At 35.4% G+C, this 14,232-nt stretch overlaps 1 protein-coding gene across 1 annotated transcript; it reads left to right on the forward strand.

Moving 5' to 3' along the window:
• The first annotated feature begins 365 nt into the window (after positions 1-365).
• On the forward strand, positions 366-13,868 carry LOC111513728 (cathepsin L-like proteinase). Its single transcript, XM_074177429.1, has 5 exons — positions 366-486; positions 1,568-1,659; positions 3,234-3,563; positions 7,659-7,932; positions 13,539-13,868. Exons 2-5 carry the CDS (start codon positions 1,579-1,581, stop codon positions 13,802-13,804), a joined length of 951 nt encoding a protein of 316 aa, XP_074033530.1. The 5' UTR covers positions 366-486; positions 1,568-1,578; the 3' UTR covers positions 13,805-13,868.
• The last annotated feature ends 364 nt before the right edge of the window (positions 13,869-14,232 follow it).

Here is a 14,232-nt window from a genome sequence, read left to right on the forward strand (position 1 = left end):
CAGAGTAAAGAATAATAGTATCGTCTGCAAAACTATTATACTTTATATATATTATACTTTCTGCGGTTCCAATCGAAAACAATCCGTTCGCATAAATATTCACATTAATATTATATGAAAATAACTGTTTCGAGAGGGCTTTTTCTTACAGTTTGTGTCTGAAATTTACTTCATTTGAGATTGATTGTTTCCTTTCTTTCTTTAGATGATTCTCACATTTTTTGTATCAAAATGAAGAAGTAGAAAGTCAAAACCCTTCTTTCCCAAAAATTAATTTTTCCTAAAAATATACCCTTTCAATTTCAATAGAATTTCATCGTTAATCACGAGAAAACTGTTTAATAATCCAAATTCGTGATATACTATCAATGAATAGATAAAAATAAGTTATTTCTTTTGAGATGGAGTAGTTATGACAAAAAAACTGATATAAATCATGCTCCAGATAAATGAATTATTGTTCTGATCAGTTGTTCTTCGAATAAGGTGAGATATATTTTTTTAATAAATTATAAACCTTCATGTTCTTGGATCACAGTTGAACTTATTGAATTCAGATTCACAAATTGAATAAATTGAATATTTCACATAATTAAAATAGCCCACTTGTTTTTTCTATCAGTTTTGAAAAACTAATTAATAGAGTTCATTCTATGATTTTCACTATAAAGGGTTTTACAAAAACCTCAACACGTGTTTCGCTATATAGTAGCTTTCTCAAGCATAAACAGTTTATGTTTGAGGAAGCTAGTGTATGGCAAAACACGTGTTGTGGTTTTTGTAAAACCCTTTATGGTGAAGTGTATTAATTAGTGTTCAGTATTTATATTCTTTATTATTTGTTTACTCTCTCATTTACCCTGTATATAGTCATATTCAGTTGTTGTAACTAAAACAAGGAGAATTAAAAAAACTTTTTTGATTGACAATGAATTTCAATATTTCGTTCTTCGAGACCGGATTTAACTTAGATATTACAGGTGAAACACAACATTAATTGGTCCTTCTACGCCTTTACCGAATCAACCTATTCAGACATGTCAAAAAATCGAAAAAGCGAGAGATTAGCGGAAAAACGGGAAAAGGAAGCGATTCCTATCAGTAGTGAAAGGAAACAAGACAGCATTTCTTCTCGTACTTGTGATGTACTGTTTGGAACCTTTGGTGTAGTAATGAATATTACTGGAGTTTTTTCCCAATACCAAATCGTTATTTTTACACCCCGACACGTGTTTTGATCACCAAGTGATCATCTTCAAGAGGAAGATAAAACAGTTTTATCTTCCTCTTCCTTCAGCCTCAAACCTGGCCCCAGTTTCGATGATTACTGTTTCATCGGCGCTAAATTTCTTTCCAGCAAGTAGCATCTTGAATTCTGAGAATAAGAAAAAGTCAGTGGGAGCTAGATCTGGAGAAAACGGTGGATGCAGGAGCAATTACGAGCTGAAATAATGCAATTTTGCTATCAAAACAGACAAAACTTTTCAAACAAAATAATATACCATTACTCGATACAAAAGAAAGTGAATTTGAAACTTTTGATTGATATTTATACTAATATTTTCAGACGAATTTAAAATGAAACTATTCATCATTTTCGCCTTCATGACTGTTGCAATCAACGCTGCTTCGGATCAAGATCTTTGGGTCGAGTTTAAGGTGAGTATATTATATTTTATTGTAGTTCACCCCCAATAATTCGAAAGCTTGGTGACTGCGGTCCGTTTATCATTCACTTCATTTACTTGGTCGAAAAATAAACCGTGATTAACGTCGCTAAGTAAACAAATACTCTTAATGATTCAAATCAAATCAAAATCAAATCAAAGCATGCTTTATTATCTGAAGAATAGAATTCTTATTGACAAAGCTCCTAAATATAATAGTACATAAATTCTAACTGCTTAAAATGAGCAGGAAGTCATGATAATTAAATGAAATTAAAATTATGCAAACCAATATGGATTGTCGGATGTTAAAAGTGGATGTACTCAATGTATATATACAGTCATGTTACTATAAAATATTTTCACAACAATACAGTAGAATAGATATAAAAACAGTTTTCCCTAATTTATTCTATATCAATTGGTTATAAATACAAAACAGGACAGAATTGTCAGATGATAAACACATTAAAATAATATATATATATACACACATACATATATACATACACACATATAGACCCATGTACACACATATAATAATTTTATAAAATGTTTGATTTCTTAATACAGTTAATATGTACATACATATATACACACCTACCCTTAACACTATTTAGTGAGAGACATGGATACGACATATTCTGTACTGCTGTCAGCTATTCAAAATTTTGTTCAAAAAATTCCCTCAAATCATAAAACGGTCTTGTTATTAAAATTTTTTTACAGCCCTTCTGAATTTCGGAGTGCTATGAAAATTTTTAATTTGCTTCGGTAGATGGTTGAACATTTTCGTACCATTGTAAACAATTGAATTTTGGTATTGGATGGTTCTGGGGATTGATAGGTATATATTGGCCATTTGCCCTAGTATTACGTGCAGTGTCAGATTTTAATAAATGTATGTAATAAATGTAAATGTATGTATGTATGATTATGATTATGATTATGATTATGATTATGATTATGATTATGATTATGATTATGATTATGATTATGATTATGATTATGATTATGATTATGATTATGATTATGATTATGATTATGATTATGATTATGATTATGATTATGATTATGATTATGATTATGATTATGATTATGATTATGATTATGATTATGATTATGATTATGATTATGATTATGATTATGATTATGATTATGATTATGATTATGATTATGATTATGATTATGATTATGATTATGATTATGATTATGATTATGATTATGATTATCATTATGATTACGATTACGATTACGATTACGATTACGATCACGATCACGATCACGATCACGATCACGATCACGATCACGATCACGATTACGATTATGATTACGATTATGATTATGATTATTATATTTCAGAAAGTTTATTATTTGAAAGCATACCCAAAAATTTCTTCCCAGAGATCCAACTTAGTAATATTATTTGAAAAACATTGTATATTTATATTTTGAACCATTCAGATTCTGGATCTCATTTCTTAGGTTATTTTTCCAAAGCAAACCAAGCGCTTTTCATTTTTGCTGCATTCTTCGTAGGTCTAATCTCACTTTTATCCACTTCAGAACAAACATGGCAAAACCTACAAGAGTTTGAGGGAAGAAAAACTTCGTTTTGGTATCTTCCAAGAGAAACTACGAGAAATTGAGTCTCACAATGCCAAATATGAGGAAGGAGAGGTATCCTACTCCTTGAGAGTCAACCAATTCTCTGACTTGACAAGCGACGAATTCGCCCGAAAGCTCAACGAAAAGTCTGTACTTAAGGCAACTAAACCTAGAAAAACGGTGAATGTCGCAACCCACATTCCCGACTCCATCAATTGGGTTGAAAAAGGTGCGGTTTTGCCAGTGAGAGACCAAAAAGATTGTGAAAGCAGCTATGCAATCAGTGCGGTAAGTAATGGTACAATGAGAATTCATTTCAATGAGCAATTGACTTGATAAAAAACTAATGAAAAACCCCAGTACTAGTGAACTGGACCATTTACATTAATAATCCCAACTTTTTCCTACTAACTCACAGTTTGAAACACCTATTGATGCCATTATGTGTGAAATATAACATCGACCGATGGCATGGGTTATGTCAGCTTTGAGTACCGCTGTGGTTTGTGGCTCATTCACATACACCTGCGACTTAAGAAAGCCCCACAAGAAGAAATGTAACGGGGTCAAATCTCACGATCTCCATGACCAGTTCAAATCACCTCCACGTGAGATGACCATGCCCTCAAATCACTCGTGCAGAATATACGATGTGGCATGAGTTGTGTGGTACGTAATTCCGTCATGCTCAAACCACATGTCGTTGGTGTGTAGATCATCCAATTCAGGCCAAAAGGAGTTGGTAATCATCGTTTGGTCTACTGCGCCGAGGAGAAGCAAAGACTACAAAAAAAAGAGAAGAAGAACAAGACTTATAGTGCTCGTCGTTGACAGTAATGGCCTGGCCAACTTCGTTCTCAAAGAAATATGGACAGATGACGCCGCCAGTCCAAAATCCACACCCAAAATCCAGCTTTTTGCTAACAGGTTCCAACTTGACGTAGTTGTGATCACCTCGTCCAGTGTCAAAAACTAAACCAAGTTCACCAGCTGCTCGGGCAGCTGCCCTAAAGAGAAGTGCTCCAATTCCAGCTCTCTCATGGTCGCGGACCATGCAGAGAAGAGGATCCGAATTTCTCATGACTTTACAGGCTTCATACAGTACCATTTTGTCATGTAGACACTCCAAACTCAAAAGTCCACGGCTTCCCTGTTGTCGAGGGAAGTACAGCCGTGGAACGGACGACTTGGAACGGACTCCTTTGGAGGAGCATCATTTTTAGGATTTTTCCGTCGTGTTGGAGTGGTGTTGGAACGGCAAGCATATTCTTCGCAGCAACTTTGTTCTTTTCCAACAGTTCCAATGACCAGATCTGTCGGACAATGACTTGCCGCGGAGAGAGTTCTTCACTGCTATTACCCCTTGTGAGTTTTGTTGTTCCACCCGCCGTTAATTATACGATTCTCCGGCATCCAGATGATGTAGGATGCTTCCACCTACGAGATGTACACCCTCAAGGACTGATGGAGCTCCTTTCCTCTAGAGGTATAAAACTGAAGATCATCCATTTTGTTGCTTTTAATTAATTTTGTTCACTTAGTATGTTAAAATAATTGATCATCGTTTTGTTTATAAAAAAAGACGATTTTGACATTGACAATAATTTGAAAGTTATAAAAAATAAAGATATTGACTTGAAACGTTTGATTCCTGGTTTATTTCGACTTTAAATCAAAGTAAATCACGGTAGGACTGACTAGTCCAAACATTGGTTCTTCGTGCAAAAGAAAAAGAACCAAAAGTAATCAAATACAAGATGTCCATGCCTAACCTGAGGAGGCATGGACATCTTGAGGAGGAAAACTGAAGGAGTTCCTCCTGAAAGATATAGCGACGTATGTTATGACCCATGATAAGTTTCGGAGTTGCAGAAACGTTCTTCATTAGAAGAATAATTCGAATAATTCCGGTGAAACTTCGAGGACCTAAAAATGAAATTTCTACCTTTGCTCTACTAGACGAGGCAGCTACGACAACAAAGATAGACAGTAAAATTGCCCATGAATTAGGACTGAATGGACCGGTTGAGTCACTGCTTCCAGTGGCTTAACAATGTTACCAAAAATGAAGAAAACTCCAAAAGAGTGACAGTAGAGGTATCTTCAATGGAAAAGAACTCAAAAACATACAAAATGAATGAAGTTCGAACTGTAAGTGGACTCTCACTTCCAAGAGGAACTATTGATGTCGAATACCTGAGTAGAATCTATCCATACATAAAAGAAGCACCTGTACTTTCCTTTTATGATGCACAACCAACAATTCTTATTAGGCAGGATCAATGTGCTTTGACTATTGCAAGGAAAATATATCAAAGTTACTGGAATGCACCGTTTGTATCAAAAACATTACTGGGTAGGTAGTACATGGCAGATACCCCCAGGGAAAAGTTGCTGATAAATCTTCTTCAATATTTCACGTTTGTTGCAAATCTCAAGAACAAACTGATGAAGATATTTACGATCTAGTGACAGACTCGTTCAAAATTGTCAATTTTGGCATAAGAAGCCCGGAAGGAAATGGAAGATTTAAAGAACATGATAGGGCGTTGAAAAAAATGGAAAATACAATCAATCGAGTTGGAAATCACTTTGAAATAGGTCTACTGTGGAAGAATGATGATGCCCGATCTTCTAGAGAGCTGGAGATGAAAAAGAAAAAAGGAAAAGAAGAAACGTGACAGTAGTGAGGAGAAGGAAGCAAATAAAGACATCAGAGCTCCGACTCTGAAGAATAGAAGAGATTGAAGAAGCGCAGGTCAGTCAGTTTAGAAAAAGGAAAAAAGTCAAAGAAGGATTATAGTGACAGTGACGTTCCCGCTAAGGAAAAGAAGAAACAAGAAAGAGATAGAGAAAAATCAAAAAACATAAGGACAATAGCTCCTCGGATAGCGATGAAGATATTTCGAAAGAGAAGAGAAGAGGCATAAAAAAAAGCAAAGTCGGAAAGCGGTTCCGATGATAAAGGGGATACAAAGAAAAGGAAAAAAGACAAGAAGCATAAGAAGAAGAAAAAACATAAAAAACACAAAAAACAAAATCAGGAACCTATAAATGGCCAGTTACAAAGATCTGTAAATCAATGGGTGGTACAGGTTATTGACGAAAATGAATTGTCAAATGCAGTGATTTCATCACGAGGGGGAGAATGTTGTTGCTTTTAATTAATTTTGTCCTCTTTTGTTCACTTAGTATGTTAAAATGATTGATCATGGTTTTGTTTATAAAAAAGACGATTTTGACATTGACAATAATTTGAAAGTTAAGATATTTCCGTGAAACGTTTCATTCCTGGTTCATTTCGACTTTAAATCAAAGGAAATCACAGTAGGACTGACTAGTCCGAACAATCCATATACAACAACTGGGTGACCTTGTGCCTCCGGTTTCCGGGGTGCCCCAGTTATACCCCCGAGTATTTCTGAGCGCAAGGGATAATGGCAATAGTGAGATGCAGAAGAGAAGGGGACTGAGGGAATCGCCCTGAAATACACCCCTTCTGAAAGTGACCCACCCTGTTTTAACCAGATGTTATGGTGAAGCGAACCTGTCAGAATCAGTAGTTCAAGGCATCTCACTATATTGTCGGGTACCGCAAGGCATCTGAGCAAATGCAAGATGACCTCATGCGATGTTGTATCAAATGCTCTGCGGTAATCTCTCCAGGCCATAGAGAGGTTACCCTCATACTGTATCGAGTTCTGCGTTACACCTTTATCAATGAGCAGGTTCTCTTTACATCCAGTGACTCCTCTCTTAGACCCTCTGTGTTCATATATCCACTCGACCACTTGGTGAACTGCAGTGAGTATTCGTGTGTATGAGATGCTCATAAACAACTTATAACACGCCTTATAACAGCGCATACGCCTGACCAGCGTATGCGCTGGTCAGGCCCTATCACCCGAAGCCCCGATACATTCGCGAAGGCGCGCCAGCATTATCAACCAACGACCACTACCCACACCGTGGGGTAAGTGTGCATTGGGTCTGAGAGTCATGTGCCCTGAGCAAGCGCAGTAAGCCAAGAATGAAACGAATAAATGTTATTATTATGTCACTTTGTGTTTTTATTATTTCAAATCCTCGTTGTATGACAATTCGAAAAAAAAAACTTCATCTGATTGTGCCAAATATGTGTGAGAGGTTTCATCATTCACTGAAGTCTTTCAGTACGTATGGCGTTTTGCACTGTCATAATCAATCTGCTTAATAGAATTTCGTGAAAATATCTTACTATTGACATGTGCTACATATTCCGAGTCCAAATCATAGATAAAATTTCAATTATCACAGATTGGAAGAAACAAATTATGTAGGCCTCGTTAAAACCCATCTTGTATCCCAATTTTCTAGTTCAATCTTCTATGTCTTGTATTTCAGGTAGAAGGCATAGAAGGCCAAATATTTATCAAATACAATAAAACAATTGCCCTTAGTGCACAACAAGTGGTAGATTGTGGAGTTTATGTCAATGGTTGTTTGGAAGAATCCGTTAAAGATACTCTCGATTTTCTTGTAGACACAGGTTTGGAAAGCGAAGCAGATTATCCGTACACCGGCGTCCAAGGAAAATGCATTTCTGGAAATAGGTCTGTGCATATTACAGGCTACTTTTTCTTAAGTAACGATGAAATTGACCTAAAAAATCAAGTAGGTGAGTGGAAAAATTTGAAATTCAAAATTAGATACAGAAAGTTTGCATTAATCAACTATATGTACACCAACATTCAGAGATTACGTGCAAAATCATTAATTAACGATATTGTTTGTTGTCATCCATCAATTATATTACTCAGGGAGTATCGAGCTATCATAGACATTGAAAATTTCGAGACCAATATCGAAAACTACGCAATATATGTGCGAGATGACTTCAAGTTCAAATTGTTGTTGATCCAATTCATTAGTATCTAATTACAAGAATCCTGATCCATAACGATAAAGTCGCTCACCTGGATTTTTTGGATCGATCGAAACACAAGAGTGGGGACAGCTTTCCACAATACAGGGTGATTCAAAAGTACTTTGACAAACTTCAGGAGGTGATTTCTCACAATATTCTAATATGAATTGTCCAAATAAATAAATGTCCGGAAACGCTTCGTTTCCAAGATACAGGATGTTGAAGTTTTATTTTTATTTTCGTTTTTTTCAAATAACTTTTGAAATACTGAACTTAATTAAACGAAACTTGGTAATAGGAGGTTTTTGAAGTGCCGAATTCGAACCTGATGTTCTTATTGCTCTTACTCGTAGGGGGCGCCACCTACACGTCTATTTCTTTTTTAAAGATTCATAATATTTTTGGGCGTACTCCTAGCACATTTTTCAGTAAAAAAATCGATTTCTCTATCATATCTACGTAAATAAGCTACCCTTGTTACTAGTCGCTGTAAGCAACCGTTTTCTAAATATTTGGACTTGAAAACTTCAAGTCGATTATTTGATAATCGATGCAAGTTAAAGTTATTACGAATATTCTGCATTTTTCACACGACTGTATGACAGTGTCAGTGTCAAAGCCAAATGAAATAAATTAATTATTTTGGTTACGGTAAATATTTGAACAAACTCCCGAAACAGGTCAAATTTTAATTATAATTTGACATACTTCAACGGAAAAATGCTACCACTACCTTCAACCCCCGTCGAATGACAGGCACAACCCCCAATTTTTCAAACGGGAAGGTTTGTGATATATCGTTCGGAAGGTATATTCACTCTATATTCAAAAATGTTATTGCTTCCAAGTTTATTGCAACAATTAAGATAAAATAAACTAAAATCATGTGGTTACCGAAATTCGATAAAATACACTCAAAACTTATTGCAATATACTCAAAACTTATTTCATGTTGAAGTTGAAGTGTGTATAATATGAAAGTGAACAAAAACCATAGCAATGTTCTTTTTAGATGATATCCTTTAGAAAACTGTAAATAATTTCCGTGGCAACGTTATTTTAAAACGCCTTGTCAACTTGTTTTGTATGTTACAACTTCAGTTGTCAGTATTTTAATTCAAGTTTAAAGTTCATTAAGTTCAAGCCTGACAATTGGTTTGATTAACGAAAATGCATAAAGTAACAGTTTTACAAATGATTGGTATCAAATTGATTTTTGCGGGAGATATGCTTCACAGATATCTGAAAATGATTTCTCCTTCAAAACTATTGATAGTGAAACAGTCAGAAGATATTTAAATAAAATCAAAAGTAGTACTGTAGGTTGTGACAAAATTTCTATCCGTATGTTACAGCTGGTGATACCTCAATTACTGCCGCATATTACATTTATTTTCAATTCCATTATCACAACAAGTCGATTTCCATCTATATGGAAACATGCCAGAGTTACCCCTCAAGCAAAATGTAGCAATCCCACCGAATTGTCTGATTTTCGACCCACCAGCCTACTTCCTACTATGTCGAAAGCACTGGAAATGATACTGAAGGATCAAATTTCCAACTACTCTGTGGAGAAAAATCTCATTTCTGACGTGCAATCGGGGTTTCGCCCACAATTTAGTACAACAACAGCACTGACCCTTATCACTGATGACATTTTCAAGTCATGCGATGGAAAAAAATGCACTTGTCTCATTTTGCTTGATTACAGCAAGGCTTTTGACACCGTAGATTCTTTTATCTTGTGTAAAAACTTCAGTTTTTTGGTTTTTCTCGCAGCGCAGTAACTCTTTTAGACACATATTTATCAGAACGGACTCAAAATGTCATACTGGATGGTGAACAATCTACTTCATTGGTCAGGAGATATAGAGTACCACAAGGTTCAGTGTTGGGACCACTTCTTTTTGCTCTCTACATAAGTGATTTCCATAAATACATACAGACATGCAAAATTCACCACTACGCCGATGATACCCAACTATATACGTCTTTCAGTTTTCATGAAACTAAAGAGGTCGAAAAACTCATCAATAGAAATCTTAAATCGCTATTTGATATATCCTGTGCACACAATTTAAAACTCAATCCAAATAAATCGCAAGTTATGCTTTTCGGACCAAAAAATAGAAGAAGTACGGTGCGTGAATCTCTATCTATTCACATCGATAATCACGCTATCCCTTTTGTAGAGGCAAGTAAAAATTTAGGTTTATGGCTTGACAATATTTTGAGGCAGTTAGTTATATCCTAACAGACTTGTAATGTCTGAAAACTTGAAACACAGCCTCTGTGAGTCTCTGATACTCTCAAGACTGGCCTACTGTGATAGCATTTACGGACCAGCTTTACCAAACTGATGATCGGCGTCTTCAGAAAATACAAAATTGTTGTATTCGATTTTTGTATGGAATCCGTAAATACGATCACATAAGCTCATCCTTTGAGAATTCAGGTTGGCTGAAACTTAATGCCCTGAGAGAACTGCACCTTCTCACGTTCACTCATAAAATATTGCAAACCGGAACTCCACCCTATCTGCGTGATAAACTCATTTCACTATCTTTCAACAATAACAGTCGCAATCAACACCTCTTGTTTATATCCAATCATAATTCGGCTATTTTACACGTAGTTTCTCATACATGGCAGCTAAATTGTATAACACCATACCTGTAGACTTCAAATAGTTACCTCTCAAGAACTTTAAAAAAAGACTCAAAGCTCTAATGTCAACGAGTCAATAAGTTACCACAATACTGTCCTCATGCTTATCAAATAGGTTTCGATTTCCCAGATGTTGTTTCACCATATCGCGATTTTATCATTTTGTGTTATTTTATAGTTATTTTATTTTATAATATTTTATTATTTATTTACGATACCATGCATTCTTTTATAGTTTGAAAGGTTAGGTTTGAAAGCAGCTATAATAGCTGAACCTCGCCCATTCATCATATTATGTTTCATCATATCTTTCTACTGTTTATTTTTATTACGATGAATAAAGACCTGTTATTATTATTATGTGATGCTTGAGTTTGAGGAAAACACACATACTTCGAGTAGACAGGCATCAACAACATTCATTGTTAGCCATACATCGAAAGTAAACATATTGAAAGAGAATAAAATGCATCCCTATAAAATGATAATTACTCAGGGGCTCATGGAAGACGATTTTCATAGAATTTATTTTTGTGAGAAAATGATGGTCATATTGAATAACAATATCATCCAATTAGAAGACGTTATCTTTTCTGATGAGTGTAATTTGTCTCTTAACGGTCATGCTAATCAGCAAAATTGCTGCTACTAGTCAATGGAAAATCCTCACTGGATGAGAGAAGAACACACGCAATACCCTCAAAAGGTTTGGGCAGGGATTATAGGAAACAATATCACTGGTCCCTTTTTCATTGAGGGTATCTTGAATGGCGATAATTATTTGGCACTACTTCAAAATGATGTCATTCCAAGTTTAGCAAGTGTATATCCTGATCCAGGAAACCCTACAGCTCCAGTGAATACGATATGGTTCCAGCAGAATGGAGCACCACCACATTACCAAGTTAATGTCCGGCAATACCTCGATACAACATTTCCCAATCGGTGAATAGGGAGGCGAGGATCGATTGAATGGGCAGCGCGATCACCTGATCTTTCATCATTAGATTTCTTTTTATGTGGATATGTAAAGTGTTATGTGTACAAAACTAAACTTGAAGATTTGAATGGCTTGAAAGAACGAATAACGTTTGCGTTAGTAAAAGAGCTGTTAATATTTGAGACATAATTCAATTTTTTCATTGAATAATGTGGCATTCCGGCCTTCAAGACTTTGTGGGTGTTTGTGAGTAGGTGCAGTGTCCTGAGTTTCTCTAGTTGCAGCCAACCTGGTTCGCTCACGACCGGTGATATGTGGTCGTATTTTTGAATGTCAAAAGAAAACCAAAGGCGACTGTTTTGGATTCGTTGAAGACAAAGGGCAGCGCCATAAATGCTATTGCAATATGAAATGATTAGCGCCTCACATAATTTTAGTTTCGGTTGTTTGATGAGTGAGTCTCGATTTGGAAACAGTTACCTTAAGATATTCAAAGCCGTTTGGATCAAATGGCTAACATGTTTTGTAGAGCGCAGTTCAAAATCAAACCACAGGCCTACGTTCTTCACTTCGGTTACAAAAGGCAAAATGTCACCATGCATATGAATATGAAGACTATTTTTAGCAATATCTCACAATCTATTCGATCCATAGATCATTACTGCCGACTTTTTTGGAGTCTAACTTCAATTTATCAGCTGATGAAATATCGAAGATGGTCTATAGATCATGATTGAGGAGGTTTTGAACCGAATCAATGTCAGGGAACTGAAAAGGAAAGTACAGTTGAATATCATCTGCGTAATGATGAATGTTGCATTTTTCCACCGACTGATGGAGGTCACAAATATACAAGCTGGATATTAAAGAACCAAGGATGGATCCTTGAGGAACACGTACAGTTGCGGGCTGAATCTCTGAGCTGATACCCTCCACCAACTGTTTTTCTAACCAGAGACAGCGCATTTATAAAAAGAAGTTGAGTTTATCGCACAGGATCCAGAAGTACTAAACAAGTGAATTTATTTAAGTCAACAGCCTTGAAGAGGTCGTCAGTGATGGAAAGTAAAGCTGTGGTTGTGCTATGTTGATGTCTGAAATCGGACTGCACCGGAATGAGCAAATGAAATTGTTTGTGAATAAAAAAACGTTTTTAATAGATATTTTGCAGTGACATATCCGCATTTTTCTGTAATTATAAAGTCACGGAAATGCTGTAGAATTTTATCAGAATATTGTTGTCCAAAAATGCATTATATGTCTGACTTTTGATATGCATTATCGTGATAGCTGCAAACCTATTCTCATATGGAAAAATATATTATCAGTTACATGCATATATATACTGAATTGTGTGTCATATGTAATGAAAAATCTTGCATCTTTGGAAACGAATGCTTCTACTCATAATTATCGTACACGTCATGAGGGGAACCCTCCCACAAATCGAATAAATTAGAAAATAAATTGCCAAATTCAATCAAGGAATCCAAATCAGATGAAATCTTCAAAAATTGTACGGAAGTATTTCTAATAAAAAAATGTTTTTATAGATAAAGACTATTGGGGTGGTAATTCGTGATAATAATCCCAAATGTAAAATAATATATATACTTGTTATATATTAAGTACCGAAAATGGTTGAATAAATTAGTATTATCATTATTATCATTCTGAACTTTGATCACACTCATACGTGTCTGAATCCCACCAAACTTCGATATTTGTTAAATTACATTATTTTCAGCTACGGTTGGACCAATCTCTGTCACCCTTAATACTCATCAATGGCAGTCTTACGGGAAAGGAATCTTTGATAACCCTGAATGCTCTGCTTCCGTAATAAATCATTCTGTTCTGGTTGTTGGATATGGATCGGAAAATGGTCAGGAATATTGGTTGATCAAGAATTCTTGGGGAACCTCCTGGGGAGAGGACGGTTATATCCGATTGGCAAGGAACAAAAATGGTCAGTGCGGAATAGGTTTATATTCCTGCTACCCTGTCGTGTAGAAAGAATTATGACTATTTCATTTTCATGTTAACAGTGTTAATAAAAGTCATTTGAAAAAACCTATTCTAATGCTTTACTGAACTTTAAACTCGTGGAAACTCAGAAAGGTATCAAAACTACATTATAGGGAATTGAAAACTAAAGTTGGAATCACCAAGAGGACTTTGGTAGTCTATCGACTAACAATGAAACTACTACAACAAAAAATACAAATGAATTCCTGATTTTTGAGGTTAGACTCGATATTGACAATCTGGATAATTCCAAATTCATCCACCAGTCCACAATTCTCTTCATAAACTGTCGAGAAGAAAATTGAATACTTTTATCAGCATTAATCCTGAAATGAAGGGAGATTTGGTAACAAACTGCAGTTATTTGTGGTGGAATAAGGTAATACATGTTGAAAAGTATTCACAAACGCATG

This window comes from Leptinotarsa decemlineata, unplaced genomic scaffold (assembly GCF_025532065.1).
Source record: "Leptinotarsa decemlineata unplaced genomic scaffold, Ldec_3_MD MMD2_tig00002974_RagTag_RagTag, whole genome shotgun sequence".
NCBI classification, from domain to species: Eukaryota; Metazoa; Arthropoda; class Insecta; order Coleoptera; family Chrysomelidae; genus Leptinotarsa; species Leptinotarsa decemlineata.